We start from the raw sequence: 25,129 nt of genomic DNA, 5'->3' as shown, positions 1-25,129 counted from the left end.
GGGATGCTGGAGCGCGCGTGCGCAGGGCTGGCCGGCGGCTGTGCCCGCTAGCAAGAGGAAGGAGACTCTGTCTCAATAACAACAAAGATTTGGAACTCAGCCTGGGCGGTAGAAAAGGAATGGTCTAGAGCAGCGGTTCTCCACCTTCCTCGTGCTGTGGTGACCCCCCACCATAAAATTATTATTATTTCTTCTTTTTTTGGTGTTTCGAGACAGGGTTTCTCTGTGTAGTTTTGGAGCCTGTCCTGGAACTCGCTCTGTAGACCAGGCTGGCCTCGAACTCACAGAGATCCGCCTGGCTCTGCTGAGATTAAATGCATGCGCCGCCACCACCCGGCTCCATTAAATTACTTTTGTTGCTACTTCACAGCTGTAACTTTGCTCCTGTGGTGAATTGTAATATAAACATCTGTGTTTTCCGATGGTCTTAGGGAGCCCTGTGAAGGGGAAGGTGGGCCCGCAAGGGTGTCGTGACCCACATGTTGAGAACCACTGTTAATAGACAGGGTGGAATCACGCCTGAGACTATGGAACCCACGAAACTGGAACCTTCCTGGGAATCTCTGCTGGGAGAAGGAAAAGCCTGAAGTCTGGTACCAGTCAGCCAAAGGACTTGTCTGCTCAGCACAGTTCTTGTTCTCTATGAGAGACCCCCACCCCAGTTCCCCCTAAGGCCCGGAGAACTGAGGAAAGGGACATCTTAAAATAGCCAGAACCAAGTCAGTTCCCCATTCCCAGACAGGGTGAAGTCAGAAGTTTTAAAAGTACAAAATCAGACTGTCCGGTGGTAGCTAACCACGAGACGCCCCCCTCCTCTGAGATAATATGACCAAATTTTGGAGATGGGTTGTAAAACTCCTGACAGAGCAAAAAATAAGATAAAAGTCCAAACTCAGGAAAACTGGACCAATCAAGGGTGGACCCATACTAACCCCCTCCTCTCTGAAGAATTTTGTGGTTTTTGCCTTCAAAAGCTAATCTCCCCAAGAAAGAGGAACTCTCCTCTCTGCCTTGCTGCACCGGGCACTGCGGACGGGGGTTCCTTGCTAGCTCGTATTGCCCCAAGAAGTAAACCTTGCTATTGCATTCTGGATATATCTGGTCTCCTGGTGGTCTCTTTGGGGGTCCTTATCTGGGCATAACACTCTACTTACACCTAAAGCTTTTGTCGGGATTCTGAAAATGGATTTAGGACAGGGGGTGTGGGGTGTCACTGGATTTCTTTTTCCTCTTTCCAACATGGCATTATTATTATTATTATTATTATTATTATTATTATTATTGTTTTGGTTTTGGTTTTTCAAGACAGGGTTTCTCTGTAGCTTTGGAGCCTGTCCTGGAACTCGCTCTGTAGACCAGGCTGGCCTCAAACTCATAGAGATCTGTCTGTGCCACCACCACTGCCGGGCACGGCCACGTTTAATAAATCCCCTTTCTCTACATGTCACTATATATTTTTTTAATTGGCTTATTGAGGAAGGTGAGCACAGACAGGGCTTCCAAGGCCAGATTTTTCCACACACACACACACACACACACACACACACACACAGGTCTTGACTCAAAAAAACAAAACGTTCAACAAGATTGTTAGGTTATATACGTTAACCCCCAAGATGGGAGGAGAAAAGCCACCAACCCAGATCATTATGGTCAAATGAATGAAAGCAAGCTTTTTTATTTGTGTGCAGGGACTGCCTCCCACTAAGGCCCAACTCAAGAGGTCTGCTCTGGATGTGAGGGAAACAAGGCTTTTATAGCTCAAGGGCAGGGGTTTTCCAAATGGGGGAAAGACAGGTAAAATGAGGGGGCGGGGCTGTCACAGGAGCAGAACATAAGCATAACAAGTTAGTCCCTCCTGAAACAAAGACACGGTTAGGAAGTGGGCATAACAGTAGGTAGTCAGAACAAGGTAGTTGTTGTGCCCAGGTTGCAAGTCCCCCAAGCAAGACCACCACAGAGCCAATATCTGATGCAAGCACACAGAGGTTAATAACAAAACAAGCAAGGTTGGTGCCTGTCCAACATCCAACACAGGGACACAGCGGGTGGAGGAGAACGGCCCCAGCACTCACTTGAAGGGGTTTGTATAGGAAGGGTTTACAGACAGCTTGGGATTGGAAGAGGAGGCTAGGGGTGAGGTATTCCTTTGAAGTTACTGCCTGAACTACAAGCATGAGGTTACTGATGGCTAACCGGATTCAGGGTATCTACAGAGACATAAGTTTTTAGTCCCTATGTCCTGCTTTTGCTGAACCCAGGATATATACATTCAGATTTACTGTCCCAGTCCTACTCTCCTCTGAGGTCAACTTCTGGTCAGTTGAGCCCATTACTCCCCACGTCTTGTTTTGCCAAGTCCAGGATGCAGAGATTTATTGTCCCAGCCTTAAGTTCAACTTCTGGTCACTTCTAAAACTGCTGGTCAGCAAATACCTTTGGAGGAGGGGAGGGGGAAGCATCTCTCAAGATGGCTACTGATTTTTCCCTTTGGGTAGTCATAGGTGGTCACAAAACCTTTCAAAACAAAGGTAGGTTTGCAAGATGATTATAAACAACTTTTGAAACAAAGACACAATTGCCATTCCTGCAACAGGCGGCACAGAAGCATTTGTAGTTAGTGTTACAGGTGAAGCATGGCCCAGTCCTTGAGAAAGAGAGGTTTAATCATCAATGAACCTAGTTTGTCTTTACTATAAGATGGCTTTTAACCCTAAGATGGAGGAGGCTGGTTCTTTATACCCTCTTATATATGTTCAACTTTTCTCTGAAAGTATTTTACTATGTTTTTGTTTGCTTTTTTTTTTTTTTTTTTTTTTTTTTTGAGATAGGGTTTCTCTGTGTGTATCCCTGGCTGTCCTGGAACTCGCTCTGTAGACCAGGCTGGCCTTGAACTCACAGAGATTCGCCTGCCTCTGCCTCCCAAGTGCTGGGAGTAAAGGTGTGTGCCACCACTGCCCGGCTACTAACTCTTATCTCTAGTGAGAACTACCCCTGATACCTCATTCATGTCTTTTTCTTTGGAATTTTGTCATACTTCAATGTATGGAACAATTTAATCATTCCATCAAAATTATTAATGGCAGGCATTACATGAGGGGAAGTTTGATCTTGAGGGAAAATGCAATGATTTTTAAGTGAAAATCGTAGTAAAATACACAGGAACAATATGTCTAAACAGAAGAAAATACTCAACTAGGAAACGGTACACCTATTTAAAACAGTGTAACTTTTATTTATTTTTGAGAGTTGTTTTTACTTTGAAGCCAGAGAAATACTTCGGTGGTTAAAGCACTCTCTGCTCTTCCAGAGGACCTGGGTTTGGTTCCCAGCACCCACAGGTGGTGCAGGACTGCCTGTAGCTCCAGTTCCAGGGATCTGTGCACTCTTCCAGATCTCTGTTGGCACTGCATGCATGGAGTGCACATACATACACCCAGGCTCGCACACATAAAATAAAATATTGTCTTAATCAATGCTCTGTTGCCAGGCGGTGGTGGCACACGCCTTTTATCCCAGCACTCAGGAGGCAGAATCAGGCGGATCTCTGTGAGTTCGAGGCAGCCTGGTCTACAGAACGAGTTCCAGGACAGTCTCCAAAGCTACACAGAGAAACCTTGTCTCAAAATAAATAAATAAATAAATAAATAATAAATAAATAAATAAATAAAATTAAAAAAAGAAGAAGAGAAAGTAGGAAGTACTCTTGAATGCATTGGCACTGGAGACCACTGTTGCCAGAGTCTTCCTGCCTTGCCCACAGTCAGGACAAATCCTTGTCACCCGCCAGTCCCACAACCGCTCAGACCCAACCAAGCAAACACAGAGACTTATATTGCATACAAACTGTATGGCCATGGCAGGCTTCTTGCTAACTTTTCTTATATCTTAAAGTAACGATTTCTAGAAATCTATACCTTGCCACGTGGCTCGTGGCTTACCAGCATCTTCACATGCTTCTTGTGCTGGCGACATCTGGCAGTCAGTCCTTCTGCCTTCCTGTCCTTTTATTTCTCCTCTCTGTTAGTCCCGCCTATCCTTCCTGCCTAGCCACAGCCGATCAGGTTTTATTTATTGATCAATCAGAACAACTTGACATACAGACCATCCCCCAGCACAGCCAAGTGCAGACCATCTCAGACACCTGCACTCAGGCCCATGGTCCTAATCATCCTCTATGCGGACCTGCTGGGTAACGCCACAAAGAACCCAAGAAGGGCTCCCACAGGACATACAGAACATCCCACAGCAGACCACTTCCCAAATATAATACCAACAGCACAGACACTGAGCACAACAATTAATAAATGGGACCTCTTGAAACTGAGAAGCTTTTGCAGGGCAAAAGACACAGTCAATAAGACAAAAAGACAGCCTACAGAATGGGAAAAGCTCTTTACCAACCCCACATCTGACAGGGGATTGATCTCCACAGTGTATAAAGAACTCAAGAAACTAGACATCAAAATACTGAACAATCCAATTAAAAAATGGACTAAAGAGCTAAACAGAGAATTCACAAAACAAGAATCACAAATGGCTAAAAGACATTTAAAGAAATGCTCAACATCCTTAATCATCAGAGAAATGCAAATCAAAAGGACTGTGTGCTATGGGATGGTCTGTATGTCAAATTGCTCTGATTGGTCAATAAATAAAACACTGATTGGCCAGTGGCCAGGCAGGAAGTATAGGTGGGACTAACAGAGAGGAGAAAAGAAAGAACAGGAAGGCAGAAGGAGTCACTGCCAGCTGCCACCATGACAAGCAGAATGTGAAGATGCCAGTAAACCACAAGCCACGTGGCAAGGTATAGATTTATGGAAATGGATTAATTTAAGCTATAAAAACAGTTAGCAAGAAGCCTGCCATGGCCATACAGTTTGTAAGCAATAGAAGTCTCTGTGTTTACTTGGTTGGGTCTGAGCAGCTGTGGGACTGGTGGGTGAGAGAGATTTGTCCTAACTTTGGACAAGGCAGGAAAACTCTAGCTACAACTCTGAGATACCACCTTACACCTGTCAGAATGGCTACGATCAAAAACACTAATGACAGTCAATGTTGGAGAGGATGTGGAGCAAAGGGAACACTCCTCCACTGTTGGTGGGAATGCAAGCTTGTACAACCACTGTGGAAAACAGTATGGCAGTTTCTCAGAAAATTGGGAATCGAACTACCTCAAGACCCAACCATACCACTCTTGGGCATATCCCCAAGGAATGCTGATTCATACCACAAAGATACATGCTCATCTATGTTCACAGCAGCACTATTTGTAATAGCGAGAACCTGGAAACAACCTAGATGCCCGTCAACTGAAGAATGGATTAAGAAAATGTGGTACATATACACAATGGAGTACTACTCAGCAGAGAAAAACAATGACAGCATGAAATTTGCAGGCAAATGGATGGAACTAGAAAAAATCATCCTGAGTGAGGTAACCCAAACCTAGAAGGACAAACATGGTATGTACTCACTCATAAGTGGATACTAGATATAAAGCAAAGGACAATCAGACTGCAACCCACAGATCCATGGAGATATATATATAGCAGGGGGACCCTAGAATGACTGTGGCTTATAATAAGTTTTGGTTTTACTTAATTACTGAGCAAACCTCAGTCAAACATTTCACTATTAAGAAAAGAATTTATACTATATCAAGCTGATAATAGAATAATTAATTAATTAATTAAAAAAATAAAAAATAAAAATAAAAAAGAAAAATTTAAACTATTAAAGAAAAACCCAAGGGCGGAGACAAGCAGACGCAGGTAGGCCTGTGGCGGCGGCCCGCGGAGGTGGACGGGCCCAGCGGCGGCCGACGGGACATTCAGGCCCAGCGGCAGCCAACAGAGACATTCAGGCCTGGCGGCAGCCCACAGAGATGAACAAGCCACACGGCAGAGACAGGTGGACGCAGGTCGGCGACCTGCGGAGGTGGATGGGCCCAGTGGCAGCAGCCGACAGGGACATACAGGCCCAGCGGCAACCGGCAGAGACATACAGGCCCGGTGGCAGCCGGCGGAGATATACAGGCCCAGTGGCAGCCCGCAGAGGTGGATGGGCCCGCAGCAGTGACAAGCAGAGGTGGGTAGGCCCGCGGTGGCAGCCGGCAGAGACATACAGGCCAGGTGGCGGCCCGCAGAGGCAGACAGACCCAGCGGAAGCTGACAGGGACATACAGCCAGCAGTTGAGACAAGTGGATGCAGGTGGCCTGTGGCGGCAGGCTGCTGGGTGGACAGGCTCGGGGACGGAGAGGGGTGGACGCAGCTTGGAGCGGGGATGCCCCTGGCCCAACACCTGGGGAAGAGAATATCTCCGTGGGTCGGAACCAGGGCGAGTCTGGGCACTCTGTCTGGGACAACCCAGGGCCCAACTGCTGATCCTGTGAAACCCAACAACTTGGAGGTGTTGGTGAGACTACCCTGCTCAGCTGAAACCCATCTGGGAGAGGATTCAGATCCCTACAGTTTGAAGTCTGAAGAAACAAGATCAGCTGAGGAGTTGACAAATGAACAAAACGTGACCTGGGAACACAGAAGGAGGCGCTACCCAGCCACTAAACCAGATCACCAGAATCATAAGTATATAATTCACCAACTGAAATCAGCTGTCCCTGAAGAAACAGCCCAATAGCACCAATTTAACCAAGAACCCCTACTAAACCAAGACTAAAAATTAGAACAAGAGAGGCACTCTCAGACACAGACACCACCTGCACCGCACAGAGGAAAAGATGAGTAGATGCCAGCGCAAAAGTACAGGCAATAACATAAAGACCTATATGGCAACATCAGAACCTAGTGATTCTACACTTGCAAGACCTAAACATACCATGACAGAAGAAACAGAAGAAATCAACCCTAAAAATGACTTTAAGAAGATGATAGAGGCCCTTAAAGAAGAAATAAAACATTTCCTCAATGAGGAAATAAAAACTTTCCTTAAAGAGGAAATGAAAAACTACCTTAAAGAGGAAATAAAAACTTTCCTTAAAGAGGAAATGAAAAACTCTCTTAAAGAGGAAATAAAAACTTCCCTTAAAGAGGAAATGAAAAACTCCATTAAAGAGGAAATAAAAAACTCCTTAAAGAAATGGAAGAAAAAAACGAACAAAAAATGGGAAGAAATCAAATCAAGCCAAGAAAAAGCAATTAAACAGATGAAAGAAACATTCCAAGATCTGAAAAATGAATTTGAGACAATAAAGAAAACACATGCTGAGGGAATGCTGGAAATAGAAATCCTGACAAAACGAACAGGAACTACAGAAACAAGCATAACCAACCGATTGCAAGAGATGGAACAGAGAATCTCTGATACTGAAGACACGATAGAGAAAATAGATTTGTCAGTCAAAGAAAACACTAAAGACAAAAAAGTCGTAACACAAAACGTCCAGGAAATTTGGGACACCATGAAAAGACCAAACCTAAGAATAATAGGGATAGAAGAAGGAGAAGAATACCAACTCAAAGCACAGAAAATATATTCAACAAAATCATAGAAGAAACTTTCCTAACCTAAAGAAAGAAATACCTATGAAGATACAAGAAGCTTACAGAACACCGAATAGGCTGGATCCAAAAAAAAGTCCCCTCGCCACATAATAATCAAAACACTAAACACACAGAACAAAGAAAAAATATTAAGAGCCGCAAAGGAAAAAGACCAAGTAACTATAAAGGTAAACCCATCAGAATAACACCAGACTACTCAATAGAGACTATGAAAGCTAGAAGATCATGGACAAATCTCATGCAGACACTAAGAGACCACGGATGCCAACCCAGACTATTATACCCAGCAAAACTCTTAATCACCATAGGCAGAGTAAACAAAATATTCCAAGATAAAACCAGATTTAATCAATACCTGTCTACAAACCCAGCCCTACAGAAAGTACTAGAAGGAAAATTCAACCCAGAAGCTAAACACATCCATGAAAAATCAAGCAATAGATAATCCCACACCAACATACACCACAGAAGGACAACACAACACAACCACAAAAAATAACAGGAATTAACAATCACTGGTCATTAATATCCATCAATATCAATAGTCTCAACTCACCTATAAAAAGACATAGGCTAACAGAATGGATAAGAAAACAGAACCCATCCATCTGCTGCATACAAGAAACACACCTTAACTTCAAAGATAGACACTACCTCCGAGTAAAGGGCTGGGAAAAGGCTTTCCAAGCAAATGGACCTAAGAAACAAGCTGGTGTAGCTATCCTAATATCTAGAGAAAAAGGATGTTTCAAAAGAGAAGAAGTCTTGTGGCAATGCCTCAGTGTCCAGTAACTACCAGAACTCGGAAATCCGTGACGGAGACTAAGCAGCAGAGATCTAGAATGGGGTGCTGAGTTCTGGCAAACAGCTGCATCTTTCTTCCAGTAAGTACCTGAACAGGCTGATGTGAATTATGTACAGTCCAGATTTTAAGAATCATACTCTCTCAGGGATCTCCACAAACTAGTGGGTGTCCTCCCTCACTGCCCTGTGAGACAGTCTCTGTACGGAGAGGCCTCACGTGACTTTGTCTCTGTGTTCCTCTGGGACATCTGTGTGAGAAACTGTATGCTCCAGAACCAGCTCTCGTGTCCTTTGGCCAATGCCGGAGTGTGAAATAGTCCAACGTGGGAAACAAAAGATGATCCCAATCGGGAATCGTGACATTTTTTTTTTTTTTTGGATGATGGTCATGTTCTGTTTTGAAATAACCTCTGTGTATTTCATTTATTTTCTTTTACCTGGTGATCTCTGAGCAGGCTTCAGATTTTGACAGTTGATGAAAGATACGACAAGCATTAATGTGTGGGTGAAATTCTGAGTGAAGTTTTAGTTAAAGTTGGTTGAACTTGGGATTGACTGGGAGGCCAAAGATTTAAAAAGCAAAAGATTCAGCCGGGCGGTGGTGGCGCACGCCTTTAATCCCAGCACTCGGGAGGCAGAGGCAGGCGGATCTCTGTGAGTTCGAGCCAGCCTGGTCTACCAAGTGAGTTCCAGGAAAGGCGCAAAGCTACACAGAGAAACCCTGTCTCGAAAAAAAAAAAAAAAAAAAAAAAGAAAAAAAAAAAAAAAAAAAAAAAAAAAAAAAAAAAAGCAAAAGATTCTCTCAAGACACAAGTTGTGTGATAATAGTGTGTTTTGTGTGTGTGAATGAGAATTTGTAAATGTTGAATTCTAGGCTTCGACAATCATTGTCAGTGCAGATCAAGCTGCAAGTATTTTTTCAAATATCTTAAGTTATATTTTCTCTTTCAGAGCTGCTGCTTATTTGGGGCTCCTTTTTTTTTAAATTGAGGTGTAATTCATAAAAGGGTATATTGTTTTGATGAGACTTTTTACAACTGTGGCTGGATGTCTTTCTTTAGTCTTCCAAGAAGGGCCATTTTACTTTTTTAGAGTTACTTTTTAAAGTCATGAGGTCAACAACTTGGACTACTATGCATGTAAGTGCTAATGCAAATTAAAACCCAAGTTGACCTCCAGCAGCAATTCATTCTATGTTGACAGTGAGAGAACACTTTGCCTGTTAGGATACTGTTACTCGTGGACTGAAATGCTGAAGAAACCCCTCCCCCTATTTTGTTTTTTGCAAAAATCAAGGTATATTCTAGGGTTTCCTGGTTGACCTCAACAGATAAACTGAGATGATAGTCTTAGTTCAGAAATGATCTGAATGTAGATTTACAGTCTACGTGTACAGCTGGCTAAGTGAGATCGCTTTCACAGTTCTGCATGTATCCCATCGGCTCCCCATTAGTCACTGAACTCTTAAAACTGGTATTGTAACATTATCACAATGTTTTGCGCCAATTTTATAAACTTTACAGTGCAATATGTGTTCCTTTTCTGAGGAAACCAAAGGTATATTTCTCAAAGTTTTGCTGCTAACAGCAGCGTTGATGGAGGATTTTTTATACATTTGTAATAGATAGAAATAAACCTGAAAGAAAGAAGAAAAAAAATGTGGTGGAGGAAAAGGTGAACACTGCAAGAATACTCAAAAGGGCTGAGAGTTGCAAACGCCAACAATGGCTTTGCATAGTAAATGGAATAGAACAGCTCTGAACTATAGCTTACTTTTCCTGGTTTGGTCTGACAGAATGATTGAATGCTTTTGTACAAAAATCAGAGCCTTAAAAACAAGGATTTGGTGAGATTGTAAAATGGTGTGCCACTTTGGCAAAACAGTTTGGTGGTTGGTCAAAATGCAAAACATTGTTACTCTGTTACTCAACAATTCTACCCTTAGGAATATATCCTCAAACTACTGAAAATGTGCACCTATGAAACATGTACATGAAAGTTTACAGCAGTGTGTTGCTAATAGTAAAAAAGTTAAAACAACTCAAATAGCTATCAAATACTGGAGAGAAATAAAATGTGGCTTATTCATACAATAGAATATTATTAAGACATAAAAATGAATGAGAAACTGACAGGTTAAATGACTTTGGTGAACCTTCATAATTTCATTTGTAGATCTTTCCATTTCTAATTTATAAATACATTTGGGGTTATAAATTATAAATGTACTGCCTCCTGTCAACATTGTATACTTCTATTTGATGATTTCTGTGTCAAACATTATATGGAAATGTTTCCAAGTATTTTCTGTATTAACTGTGAATGAATAGAACAAAATAAATTGCCTGTGATGGAAAAAAAAAAAAAGAAAGAAAAACCCAAACAAACATATTTTGCTAAAGTAAAAAGGGGGAACTAGGATTCTTCATTCCTCTCCACATTCTATTCTTTCCCTTGTTTTACATATTTTAAATTTTTTATTGGTGGACTCTGCTGGAGGATCCAATGCAGATAAGCACCGGAGGGCTCCTGTTACAAATCACCCTCTGGTGCAATGGAAGGATCTTTCTACTGGCACTTGGAGGGGACCCAATCCAGTGTTGGCGTGGCCCGGGATCTGTTTATGTCTTTCCTCAGGACAATGAGGTTCCTCTTTGGATTCCTGAGTGCTGAGTGCACCCTGTGGCTGCTGCTGAAGCCCAACATAGCAGAGACCTATTGGCTTTCATGAAAAACTCTCCACTTCTGATGCCAATGGGACTGAAAGCCCGATATGGCCAACTTTGGCAAGCATTAACTTAAGCCTAGGAACTGTAACCATGTGGTTGGATTCTCCAGAAGGTAATGTATGGTAACTGCTTTTTCAAGTATGTTTGAGAATGTGTCACCCAGACACCTTGGAGAGTAAGGATAACCCTGAAGGTCACTGACCTCTATTTGTTAATAGTTGCATGCCAGCTAAGCCTTTTCATTTTCAAAATCCTCTTCAAGCTGGTGTAATACATACTTTTCAGGAGTGTCTCTGTGCGACATTTATTGGCCTCTTGAAATTGATTTAGCACCCTTTGAAGATATCTTAAAATTTATCAGCCTAGCTGGGCATTGGAGGCCTTTAATCCCAGCCCTTGGAGGCAGAGCCAGACAGATCTCTGTGAGTTCGACGCCAGCCTGGCTACCAAGTGAGCTCCAGGAAAAGTGCAAAGCTACACAGAGAAACCCTGTCTTGAAACCCCCCCCCCAAAAAAATTATCAGCCTAAATGTAGCCATTATAAGACCATTAGTTATGCTCCTTGTGAGCTACCTGTTTTTTCTTTATGGTTCTTATTTGTTCTTTTGCAGAGCTGCCTGAATAAGTCATGCTGGGATCAAGAAAAATGGACCTTGGCAGTTTGTGTTCCTGGAGTTGTATCCATGCCAGTGGATGTCCACACGATCCAGAAGAGAATTTGACATTGCTGCTGCTGTTGTTGCTGTTATAGCAGTGGCAGTCACCGCTGCTACTGTTTCTGGGATTACCATTTCACAATTGCTTACTACAGCCAGCATAGTGGAGACCCTGGCAACAAAAGTAGCTACCACAGTTAGTTAATCTTTCATTTTATTAGGTTTTATTAGGCATGATAAATTTAATTCAATAGTTATATACATTTTGATTGGCTTTTAAAACTATAAATATATAAACTCAAGTTCCATGTGGTTTTGGGATACCATCTTACAAGGACTCCAATTTGCAATAAGGCTGGTTAAGGAAGGGAATGGCTCAGTTGCCTTTAGCCTACTGGCTATGGGTGGGTTAAGACTTCTGTTGGTCTTTTCTGTATCAAACACACAGATTGCAAGCCCAGCGCCACTTTGAGATCTTTGGCAGCAGTTAACTCTGCAGCTCACACATGATTCAGCCTGAATGATAATGAGTATTCAGAGATGGGTAATTCCTGGGGGGCGCTCACCAACCTAAGACAGAGTGCCTGTTTGGCCTGGGCAGGCGTCTCCAGACCTGCCGATGTCCCATGCAACCTAAGTTAGAAGCTCATTTTTTTAGTAAAAGGGGGACCTGTAGCCCCCCCCCCCATTTTGGGTAACTGTTGCCTTGCTTGCTGACCTTGACCTTGATATCCTCCCTATGCCAATTCCCTCCAGGGTTTCACCCTCCTGAATGCCTAAGGGAAATTCCTTGTCTATGTGTCCGGCATAATGGGCGTTAACAGCTTAGATGCAAGATTGTAAAACATCTGTAGTGAACTTCTGCCCTCCAGGGTTCTCCCATTGTTCTGTAAGCCTCTATTCAAGACCTCCTCCCTCCTTCAATAAACGACATTCGGCCTAGCAAGCACAAGGCCCTGGGTTCAGTCCTCAGCTCTGAAAAAAAGAAAAGAAAAAGAGAAAAAGAAAGAAAGAAAAACATAACACAACAAAACAAAAAACTACAAAAACACCTTGGATCTCTCAGTCCCTCTCTACTCCTTTCTGTAAGTCTCCTCTGTCCTCTCTATGACTAATTCCTGTCAACTAGTCATTGGTTCCGGCCCCCAATCCAAGGTGTGAGCAAATATCCCACAACATAGCTTTATATGGCACTCTAACTCCAGGTTCAAGGGACCCAACACCCTCTTCTGACAGCATTCACTCCTACACACACACACACACACACACACACACACACACACACACTAAAAAAAAAAAAACAAAAAACCAAAACAAACCAACAAAAAAATCAATGCTCTATTCCTGTGAAGATACACCATGGCTAATCATATATCATCTGCAAAAATAAACTTTTATTTCTTATCTTGTGGTGTCTACATTACCTTGCTTCAATCTTGGGTGTACAACAGTAGGGTTTTGTTTTGTTTCCCAATTAATTGAAATGTTAGCTGTAGATCTTCTATAAATGGAAAACTTTTCAGTCACATTTTCACAAGTGTGCATCCACGGTTAACCGTGCCCAGTTTGCATACCAAACAACTCACACAGGATTAAAATCAAACAGCACACTTAGTCCCAAGAGTTACTGTATACACTGCCATGGCCACGCACTCATAGCCAGAGAAGGAATCACGCGCGACTTTCAGCAGAAGACTACGGGATTAGGGATTCGAACACCCTTCCACATCTCAGCACATAGGCTCACAAAACCCCTTACACCTGCTTAGGCCGCTTGGCAGCCTGGAGACTACATTTCCCAGAAAGGACTGCGACGTTAGCGCCAGAGGCGCTTCTGCGCTTGCGCCTTCTTCCGGCATCGAGCAGCGAGTCCGCTGGTATTGAGGCGGTAATCGGGCTGTGGGCAGTGGGCAGGCAGACCAAGGAGGAAACAAATGGAGTTATCCGGAAGCTCCGCGGTGAGTAAGGAGCAGGCGCCGCGGACCAAGAGTCTCAGCCTTCAGATTAATCGCGATGCCTGGACCCACCGTTTTTCATAGGCTTCCCGGTCCTGGACTACATTTCCCGTCGTCCCCGCGGCTAGCGCTCAGTTGGTGCCCCCTTCTTGTGCCCAATTTCTCAGCTAACCTGGTAGACCTAGGGCAGTTTGGGAAGGTTCCTCCACCTTCTGAAATTAAGGATGTTTTGCGTTTAACACTACGTTTGCCTTTGTGTATCCTGAGACGAAGTATTTTATTATACATATATATTATTACATATTAGAGCAGATCTTGAGTTGATTAAAGTACATTTACAGTAAAAATTTTTAAAAGGATTTACTTGTGTGTGTGTGTGTGGTGTGGTGTAGTGTGTGTGTGTGTGTGTGTGTGTGTGTGTGTGTGTGTGTGTGTGTGTGTGTTGCTTGCATGCAGTGTCCACAGAGACCAGAAGTTATAGGGTTGGTAGTTGCCATGTGGGTGCTGGAACCCTAACATGGGTCCTCCCCAAGGGCAGCAAGTTCTTTGAACCCGCTGAGCCACCTCCTCAGCACCTACATTGTTTTTGTTTTTGTTTTCGAGACAGGGTTTCTCTGTGTAGTTTTGGCGCCTGTCCTGGATCTTGCGCTGTAGATCAGGCTGGCCTCGAACTCACAGAGGCGCCACCACCGCCCGGGTTCAGCCCCCTACATTTTTAAACAGGGTTAAACACAGGACTTAATAGACATTTAGAAAAGAATAAGACAAACCCAAGTGTGAGTATAGCCTTTTAAAGGGAGATCTTGGTTTATATGATATATGTTGCAGGACCCCAAAAACATTTAGAACCATAGAGCCACTGGTTTAGAAGCAACACTTAGGGCCATCTAAATGATCTTGTTTTAGGTCCGTTGTCCAGCAGTGAAGACAGTGTTGAGTGAGTCCTGGGCTGTCCCTACGATAGGATGTTGTGCCGGTGATGAAATGGTGCTTATAAAAGTGCTTGTAACAAGGGCGCACTTCCCATTACATCACGCTAAGGACCTTTCATAATTATTTCACTTACAAACTAGAAATGTCTGTGACGTGACAGGTATTCCTTTATGATCCTTTACAAGGTAGCATTTCTTTAATGAACTCAAGAAGTGGTTAAATGGTAACACTACAAAACTTTGGATTTTTTTTTGTTGGTTTTTGTGGGGGCCATTGTGTGCCATAAACACCCTAGTGGAGGTCGGAGGACAGCTTGTAGGAGTGGGTCTCTCCTTCCACCATGTGGGTTGTGGGAATCAAACTTTACAGAAGTGCCTTTACCCAGTGAGCCATTTCATTAGCCACCTAGGATGTTTTTCTCTTCCATGCTTTGTTTTCTTGTTTTGAACCCATGTACCAGTAATGGTTGGATTTCTTTTTGCTGAATGTTCTTTAATTGTGCAAATGATCTAGTTGTGAATAACTTCTTAATAACTGATGGTTTTGTTTTTTGGGGTTTTTTTTTTGTTTGTTTGTTTTTGTTTTGTTTTGTTTTTTGAGATAGGGTTTCTCTGTGTAGCTCATCCTGGAACTAGCTTTGTAGACCATGCTGGTCTCAAACTCAGAGATCTTCCTGCCTCTGCCTCCTGAGAGCTGGGATTAAAGGTGTGCGCCATCGCTCGGCAATAACTGTGGAATAATCTTTTATACTGTGTGAATATATGTCACTGTGATTATTTTAATAAAGAAGGTGACTGAACTGGCCATAGCTGAACAGAATATATTTAGGCGGGAGAGCTAAACTGAGATTGCTCGGAGGAAGAAGGGCAGAGCTGAGTATTCGCCAGCAAATAGAAACAAGATGGGCATGCCGTACTGAGAAAAGGTACCAAGCCACGTGGAAAAACATAGATAAGAAATATGGGTTAATTTAAACGTAAGAGGTAGTAACAAACCTGAGCTATTTGCCAAGCATTTGTAATTAATATAATCCTCTGTGTGATAACTTGGGAATGGCGGCCAGGAAAGAAAAGTCTGCCAGCAAATAACTGATGCTTTTAATTTCTTTAAAAAAAATTTTTTTTTTGAGAGGGAAAGTCTATGTAGCCTGGAACTCACAGAGATACACTTGCCTCTTCCTCCTGAGTGCTGTGATTAAAGGTGTGTGTCACTATGCCCAGCCCTCAATATCATTTTGTTTTTAAAGATTATTTATTTACTATGTATAAAGCATGTATGACTGCAGGCCAGAAGAGGGCACCAGATCTTGTTATAGATGGTTGTGAGCCACCATGTGGTTGCTAGGAATTGAACTCAGGACCTCTGGAAGAGCAGTCAGTGCTCTTAACCTCTGAGCCATCTCTCCAGCCCGTCATTTTGTTTTTAAAGATTGTGTGTGAGTGGGTTTGTGATTGTGAGTGCGGTTGCTTGAGGAGTCCAGAAGAGGATGTGGGATCTCTTGGAGCTGGAGTTACAGGCAGTTGCAAATTGCCTGATGTGGGTGCTGGAAACTGAACCCAAGTCCTCTCTGCAGGAGCAGCAAGTGCTCTTAACCACTGAGCCATTTCTTACCCCCTCAAACTCAAGTTTGATTATTGGTGTCATATTCTATTATTGTGGCTATGCTAAAATCAATTCCACACTTACCTACTTGCAGTCTTAACCTATTTATGTACTAATTTGGTGCATTTTTCTTCAACAGACATGACTGCTGTGTCTCTGGAAGGATATGTTTATGTTCTGATGATGGAGTCCTGGCGCCGCCCATCTAATTGTCCAATTCTTGACACCAGGTAGGCCCAGTTTGAGCTGTGGAGTTCTTTATGAATTTGGAAGTTGGAGAAATAGCCAGGGTGACTTCAGAGTGGTTCCATTTGCTGTGTGGGAGATTAAATGGCTGAGTCCTGTGAATGCTTCATTTCAGGTCTAGGACTACGTACATTATGCAAGTTCTCCTTACTCACTCCCTAGGTGAGGAGAGCTTTCCTGTCCTTTGAGTAATGTATGGGTCTCCATCACTGGGACAGGTCTGAGGACCCCTGAGTTTTGCACCACCTGCAGAATTTAAGGAAAGTGGGGGAGAAAGGACCACTCATGCTGTGCCACCTCAGCAGCAGCTAAAGCAGGCTGCTGGTGTTGGGTATCGGTTTATCCTAGCTCTCTATAAGTTAACGGGCGGTCAGAAACAGGTGCAAACATGACCCTGGCGTTCAGGGAGCTTCCACGCAGGCTTAGACCTTCGTGTTTGCTCTTTCCTCCCTCAGCTCTGACATCTAAGGACTCTGTCCTTCCCCAAGAGGAAGACCCATCAGCCCTTGAACTCCCGGAAGTCATGCCTCTCGTGAGTTTTTAAAATCATGTAAATATTTGTTATCCTGAAACTTCCCACCCAGATCCCACCAGTTAATCTGGTCCCCTGAGGTCTGTTTTAGGGAGTAAACAAGATGGTAGGATGATAGGCTGGGCTATGTTTTGGTTTTTTGAGACAGGATTTCTTTGTGTAGCCCCGGCTGTCTTGGAAGTCACTCTCTGGACCAGTCTGGCCTCGAATTCACCGAGATCCACCTGCCTCTGCCTCCTGAGTGCTGGGTTTAAAAGTGTGCCACCACTGCCGCCCAGCCCAAGCTAAGCCCTTTCTTATTGCTCCATCTTCTCTGACACACGTCATTCTGGAGTGCTGTAGATTCATTCTGTAGTGAGATTTTCTGAGCAGACCTCCATTTCCCTGCATAAGATGGGAGCATCCTTGTAGGAGCTAAGATTTGAAAGAAGAGAGAACGGTCACACAGGGAAACAAGGAGGTGGCATTCGTCACCCTTTCAGCCTGTGGAAGAGATTGACATTTGGGTGTGGTGGAGACCTAGTTGGGAATCCAGAGATTAGATGCCCGAGTATGATCTGATTCGAGGTTACACCAAACCTTCGGGTCTTTCTCCATTATCTTCTTCGGCTTAAGCACAAGAGAAATACAGAGCTGAGGCTCATGGGAATAGCAAATGAGATTCTCAGCCTGATGGGTTGATGGGTGGGTTCTCAGAGCTTGGAAGAGCTTTAGAGATTCGATCCGTACTTCGGTTCCAAAATAGGAGGATGTTTTATTCTTTTCATTTAGGAAGTTGTACAGTCAATGAAAGTAGTCTTCATTCATTGTCTCATGAAGAAGGTGCTTGTGCTATGTTCTGATGTCATGGTGAACTGAGCTTGGCAACAAACTCTTGACTAAGATGAAGCTCCTCCCTCTGAGATACACAGGTTTTTCTTCCAAGACAGGGTCTTACTGTGTAGTACTAGCTGGCCTGGAACTCAGTTTGTAGATGAGACTGTGGCCTCAGACTCACAGTAATTCACCTGCTTCTGCTTCTGGAGTGCTGGTATTACAGGCGTGTGGTACCATGGTGGCTATGGTTTTTTAAAAGATTTTCTTAAAATCTTTAGGGAAAAGTTCATCAAGTATCTTTGTCACAAAATAGAAACGATACTTCTAACCTGAACTGAGAATTTATGAAAACTCCATTTAACCTTTAATTTTCATCCCAGACCTATACATAGGAGTGGTGGTCTGCAGCAAAATGGAGTGTATGAAAATATTTTAAGACTGTGTCTTCCTCGTGCTTGTTTTTTTGTTGTTGTTGACAAGCAACCCCAGCTGCTTTGTTCACCAGAACCACCCCTTTCTCCAGAGACCTCCTCCAGCTCCTCTCACCCCACTGGGAAACACCCCCTTGAATGAAATAGTCACGCGCCGTTCACCCCTCTTGTTTCAGGGTTCAGAACTGTTCAGGGACGTGGCCGTAACTTTCTCCCACGAAGAATGGGAGTGCCTCCAGCCTGCTCAGAAGGACTTGTACAGAGAGGTGATGCTGGAAAACTACGGCCATCTGGTCTCACTGGGTAAAGTGGTCTGGTCCGTTAGTCTGGGTCGTCCTGGGCATGCCCCTGCCTTGTCAGCTATGGTCCGTTAGTCTGGGTCTTCCTGGGCATGCCCCTGCCTTGTCAGCTATGGTCCGTTAGTCTGGGTCTTCCTGGGCATGCCCCTGCCTATTGTCAGCTATTGGTACCTTTCAGTTCCACGACCGCCCACTCCGGAGTATACAAAAGGCAGCAGCCAATTGCTTGAAGTCGGGTCCCCGACTGTTAGGTTTTCTTTTCGTCCTTTCTGCAACTCTCTCCCTGCTCAGTGACAGAGCCCTGGATCTGAATTCCAAGGCCTCTCAGTCTGACCATATGGTGTGTAGTTTTTCTTTCCTCTTCTTCAGGTCTTACCATATCCAAACCCGATGTGATAGCCATCCTAGAGCAAGGAAGGGAGCCTTGGCTAGAGGAGAGGGGCACAGCAGGAGGCCTGCGTTCAGGTGAGTGCTGGGACTAGAAACCCAGGAGACTTCCGTATTATTGCCATATTGTGGCGTTAAGAGTTAAGCAGAAATCACCAGTAGAACGCTCTTCAGATAGTTTTATATAGTATGGCATTACGGAAGGCCTTACTTAGAAGAGTGAAAACGTGCCCCTGGAGTAACCCCAGTCATGCTAGGTGGATCCGGGAGAGAGAACGGCATCTTGGAGAAAGGAGTGCTCTCAGAGGCATTTCTATAGAGGTAGCCAAAGTGTTTTTCCCACACGGCCGGAAGAGAGCAAGCACTCAAAGTCACCGTAGTTCCTGCAACTGTGTCCGTGTCGATGTCCTCGGCTGTTCGCACAGTCTTCTGTACATCAGGCTGCACTCCTGGCCGCCGTCCTTTGTAACACGATAACCAGCTGTTCTAGCCTCTGAGTGGGTCAGCATGTAAGTGGGCACCCGAGTATTTGGAGTCTGTCTCTCCATGTGGTCAGGCCCCAGCAGACACCTATTGCTTTTCTAGTTTGTGACCTTTTTGTATACCTCTGTAGCTTTCTCTCAGTCCGTTCACAAATAAAGTGAAACTGAGCGGGAGGTGGTGGCCCACGTCTTTAATTCCAGCATTCGGGAGGCAGAGGCAGGTGGATCTCCATGAGTTCGCGGCCAGCCTGGTCTCAAAAGCGAGTTCCAGGAAAGGTGCAAAGCTACACAGAGAAACCCTGTCTCGAAAAACCAAAATAATAAATAAATAAATAAATAAATAAATAAATAAATAAATAAATAAATAAATAAAAATAATAAAGTGAAACTGATGTGACGCAGGGTCTGTGTGGTCCTCTGGGGCCATCTGCTTCACGAGCTTTGTGAATGTACGCAGAAGCAGTCGTCACTTTGGCCCATGGTTCCTTGCGCCATCATATAAATGAGTCTTTAACTCAGTGAGGTCGGTTGCTGTGGTTACAGTGTAGCTGGCCACTTCACGGGCCAGGTAGGATTGGATGAAGTACACCACGGAGCCTTTAAAAAGTATTTTCCTTATGTGTGTGTGTGTGTGTGGAATGTCAGTACACGCATTTGGAGACAACTTTTGGGAGCAGATCTCTCACCTTCCTGAGGCTTCTCATTTTGAGAAGAAGTTTCTCATTTTGGCCAGGCTTCGAAATCCAGGATAGTTCCAGGAGCTTCCAGCTGATTCTCTTGTTTTTGCCTCTCATCTAACTGTAGGAGTGCTGGCATTACAGATGTGAGCCAGGGCATCTGACTTCTGGGTCCTGGGATTGAACTCGGGTCGTCAGGCTTTCGTGGCAGGTGTACTTACCCACTGCGCTATCTTGCCTGCCCCCCACCCCCATGCAGTTTTTGCTTATAATCTGGATAAGAGCAAAACATGATGTTGTAGAAGGGTCTCATCCCCGAGTAAACTGAGCTCGAAACGAGACACAAGGTCATTCTTTTTTCAACATTCCTTTTAAATAATGGCAAAGTTCCAGAGTTGGCAGTGGCCATGGTGGTTACTTACGATTCAGCTTAGAGGAAACCACAGGAGAAGGTGGTGACCGGATGTACCAAAGGATAGCTGCTGTGTTGTTACCATGTCCTGGTAGGCAAGTGTGTCAGCGTGCCCTTTGGTTTATTTTTTTCTCCCACACATGCCCTTAGGTACTCAGGCAGGTCGATCCAGTCACACACCCTTCCCATCACTTCTTTTTAAAGGTATGATAAAATACACATAACAGAAGCTACCATCTAAACCATTCTTTAAGCATACATTGGCAACCATCACCTGATCCCTCCTCGGTGCATCCGGCAGAATCCGCATGAGTTTTGCAGAGTATAATTTACACCGGATAAAATGTACACCCCTTACGTGCAGTACTGATGAACGCTGGCAGGTTTGTACGCCTGTGTTACCACCACCAAATCAAGAGGACGGGTTCTTGTACCTGTTCCCTGTTCCTGCACAAGCCCTGAAGCCCTACCGGGAAGCTGGCCATTGGCAGAAGTCACTCTTGATTATATTTCTGCTTTTGTGGAATCTGCTAGTGTGTTTCTAAACATGGGTCAAAACTACACTGATGTTTTAGAAGCATCGAAACACTGCTTTCCTCCCGCTCCTCATTTCTAATGTTGCCTCCTCCACCTCTCTGTATGCCTGATTTCGGGTTGCTTAGCCATAGTCAAGAGTGTATAGGTGTCGGAGCTTCCAATACTTTTTAAAAGTCTGGCAAGGATTTATTAGAAAGGTCATTCGTGGCTGGGTAGTGGTGGCCCACGCCTTTAATCCCAGCACTTGGGAGGCAGAGGCAGGCAGATCGCTGTGAGTTCGAGGCCAGCCTGGTCTACAGAGCGAGTTCCAGGGCTACACAAAGGAGCCCTGTCTCAAAAAAACCAAAACCAAAACAACAACAACAAAAGAAAAGAAAAAAAACAAAGAAAGGTCATTAGTCATAGTGAATAAAACCATGAACAGGTAATTAATTATAGGTGCTGGGCCCCCAACACAAGTTAGAATCTAATAAACATCAGGGTACTTCCAAGGGCAATCTTAGCTGTGTTTTGCTCGGCCAGATCACCCACAAACAGAAATGACTCTTCATGCCCGCCTCCCCCCATGATTGCTTGGCTAGACATTGGAAAGAAATCTTCCCCGAAACAGTCGCATGTTTGAAGGCTCCTGCCTTTCCAGCTGTCCTCGTGGGACGCTTGTGTGAGACAGACACCGCCAGGTTGGGAACCCTGACGAGAATGCTGAGCGGTGGCAGGGAGGAGGCGTGAGCAGAGGCGTGTGTCTCTCATTGGTGATCCCCCGAGAACCTGCCAGCTTCCACCGTAGGTTCTTCTCCTGGAAAAAGAAAAATGACCATTTTCCGTTTCACTTCCGTTTCAGCATTGGAACCTGGATACGGTGCCAAAATACTGTCTGCAAAGCCACACGTTAATGAAATGGAGTCGCCACGGTGGGGGATAATGGGAGGCCTTGCAAGCTGTGGTCTTGAGGGCTCGAGCTTCCAGGATGATGGGGAAGACGAAGGCCTGTTTGACAGAGAACCAGGAAATCCAGACAGAAATGCCAGTCCCGTGTTAATCAGTCATGAGGAAATGCCCGCTTTAAAGCAGCAAGCACCTCTTACTTTTTCCCAGAGAAAGTCCTGCCGATATAATAAACGCAAAAAAGACTTGTGGCACAAGGAATTCCGCATCAATCAAGGAATTCCTACTAGTGAGAAGCCCTACAAATGTAGGGAGTGTGGGAAGGCTTTTAAATACGGTTCACGACTAATCCAGCATGAGAATATTCATTCTGGCAAGAAGCCTTATGAATGTAAAGAATGTGGGAAGGCCTTCAATTCTGGCTCAAATTTCATACAACACCAGAGGGTTCATTCAGGTGAGAAACCTTATGAATGTAAAGACTGTGCTAAAGCCTTCAGTCGGAGCTCACAGCTCATTGAGCACCAGCGAATCCATACCGGGGAGAAACCCTATCAATGTAAGGACTGTGGCAAGGCCTTCAATCGGATCTCGCATCTTAAAGTCCATCACAGGATTCATACCGGTGAAAAGCCCTACGTGTGTAAGGAGTGTGGGAAGACCTTTAGTCATAGGTCTCAGCTGATTCAGCATCAGACTGTCCACACTGGCAAGAAACTCTTCGAATGTAAAGACTGTGGGAAGGCTTTTAACCAAGGATCCACTCTTATCCGACATCGGCGAATTCATACTGGAGAGAAACCTTATGAGTGCAAGGCATGTGGCAAGACCTTTCGAGTGAACTCGCAGCTTAAGCAACATCAGAGAATTCACACCGGGGAGAAACCCTACCAGTGTACGGTGTGCAGTAGGGCCTTCAAGCGGGTCTCACATCTCACGGTCCATCATAAAATCCATACCCATGAGAAGCCATACGAGTTCAAGGAATGTGGGAAAGCCTCCAGCCATTGCTCACAACTGAGTCAACATCAGGTGAGCTGTTCCAAGGAAAAGCCCTACAAGGGATGTGGCAGGAGCGTACGTCACGATCCAGCTACCGTTCAGCCTCCCAGACGGCGCAATAGAGGAACGCGTGTGAACATAATAAATGTAGAAAAGCCGTCCCTCGGCCCTTACCCGCTATTAATCATCAGGGAGTTTGTGCTGGCAAGCAACCACAGGAATGGAAATAATACAAGGAGCCCATTAGCGTAGGGCGATTACGGCCGGTGCATCTTGGAGAAAGGAGAGCTCAGTGTACTGCTAATAAGATGCCTCAATTTAGAGTTTTCTAAATCAATTAACAGGGAAAGGTTGGAAATAGTTTTGTCTCCCAACACTCCACAGAATCTAGTCATGGGATTTTTATGTGCCTTTTTTGTTTGTTTTGTTTTGTTTTTGAGATACAGTCTCTAATTTAGGCTCGGCTGGCCCAGAATTTGCTATGTAGACCAGGCTGGCCTGGAACTCCTAATCTGCCTGCCTCCGCCTTCTGAATGCTGGGATATTAAAAGTATGTGCCACCATGCCCAGCTTTAGTCGCAGGGAAGCCAAATTACTCCTGGGTCAACCAGGAGATAAATCCTGTAGACACCATGTGTGGCAATAAAAAGAACAAATCGATAATTTTACGTGCTAAGAAAGGTAAGAAATAAAGCTACATCCAGGGTGTGGTAACACACTTGAATCCTAGCACTTGGGAGGCAGAGGCTGGTAGATCTCTGTGCGTTCCAGGCCAGTTGGCTGCACAGTGAGACCCTGTCATAAAACAGCAACCCCACCCCCAAGAGCTATCCCAGAGGAAGTAAAAGAATTTTATAAAGATTTCTGTGTGTATGTGTGTGTGTACACACGTGTGTGTATATAGAGATCAGAGGGCAACTTTGTGGAGTCACTCATTTATGTGGGTTCCAGAAGTTGAGCGTAGATTACCAGGCTTATCCACTGAGCAGTCTCACTGGCCCCTTTCATAATTCAAAACACACATTTTTTTTAATCCCAGAGGAATGGTTTACAGGTTTTGAATACATGCTTCTATATGGAAATCTGAGTGAGTACTCAAACACGCTAAGTGAACGATTCAGAACTATAAAACAGCCATGCATGGTGGTACATGCTTATAATCCCAGGTCTTGGGGAGCTAAGGCAGGAGGATTGCCTCAAGTTCAAGGCCAGTTTGGGCTATATATTCACACACACACACACACACACACACACACACACACACACACACACACACAAATTAAACTACCAAGCACCCAGTCAACAGATAAAATGAACAAAAAAAGTAGTTTTACATCCTTTTGCAGCCCAAGGACTTGTTTCTAAATTTAGTTTATATAATTGGGGCCTGAGCAAAGTACTGCTGTGTAGCCCTGGTTGCTCTTCAATTTGGGGGCAGCCCTCTTGCCTCGGTCTCACTAGTACTGGAATTATAAGGCCTGTGGCACAGTATTTGGCTCTATTTCTAGTTGAAACCGTTCACTCTGTGTAGACAATATATTTTCATGACTTCTAGACCAGAAGATGTGGAATCTGTAGGAAAAGGTCTTCTTGCCCTGTAGGTGGATTTTTCTGTCCTGGCAGCTGCTCTCAAATAACCACACTGAGACATTATTAATTGCAAATGATTGGCCATTAGCTCAGGCTTGTTACTATCTAACTCTTAAATTAACCCATATTTCTTCTATGTTCTGCCACATGGCTTGGTACCTTGTCTCGGTATGGCAAGTTCATCTCCTGAGCATCTCCTTGAGATGCTGAGACTCCTCTTCTTCATGCTCTCTTTTGGTCTGCCAGCGCCACCTAACCTCTACCTCTCTGGCTATAGGTCAATCAGCTTCCTTATTAACCTGCTCACAGTGACATATATTCACACAGGGCAAAGGAATATCCCACACTGCCCTGTGTCTGATTCTTACATTACTCTCAGTTACTTCTTCCTATTTCAGGAACAGTCTTGATTTTGGACAGGGTTTCTTAGTTTCTACATGTCTAGATTGGTTTTGGGCCATCCTTTGGTCTTGTGTCACTGGTAGATTTTAACTGCTTACCCAGTTATTGTTAGCATCTGCTTCTTGCTTTAGAATCTGAAGATAGGCTGGTCAGGGTGGCAGAGGGCAGTCTGGTTTACAGAGCTAGTTCCAGGACAGCCAGGGTTACACAGAGAAACCTATCTCA

General features: G+C 44.3%; 2 protein-coding genes across 2 annotated transcripts in view; one reads left to right on the top strand and one right to left on the bottom strand.

Annotated features, from left to right (window-relative positions):
• LOC114685786 (zinc finger protein 667-like) overlaps nt 1-25,129 on the bottom strand; it is a 185,079-nt gene that overhangs the window by 43,439 nt on the left and 116,511 nt on the right.
• Nucleotides 13,555-23,773, top strand: LOC114685780 (zinc finger protein 582-like). Its single transcript, XM_028860405.2, has 5 exons — nt 13,555-13,674; nt 16,346-16,436; nt 16,908-16,984; nt 18,408-18,534; nt 21,867-23,773. The coding sequence occupies exons 3-5, from the start codon at nt 16,976-16,978 to the stop codon at nt 23,162-23,164; spliced, it is 1,434 nt and encodes a 477-aa protein (XP_028716238.1). The 5' UTR covers nt 13,555-13,674; nt 16,346-16,436; nt 16,908-16,975; the 3' UTR covers nt 23,165-23,773.

Source organism: Peromyscus leucopus, chromosome 1 (genome assembly GCF_004664715.2).
Source record: "Peromyscus leucopus breed LL Stock chromosome 1, UCI_PerLeu_2.1, whole genome shotgun sequence".
In the NCBI taxonomy this organism is placed as follows: domain Eukaryota; kingdom Metazoa; phylum Chordata; class Mammalia; order Rodentia; family Cricetidae; genus Peromyscus; species Peromyscus leucopus.
Note: the sequence above shows the minus strand (reverse complement) of the source record. Positions and strands in the feature narration are given on the sequence as shown.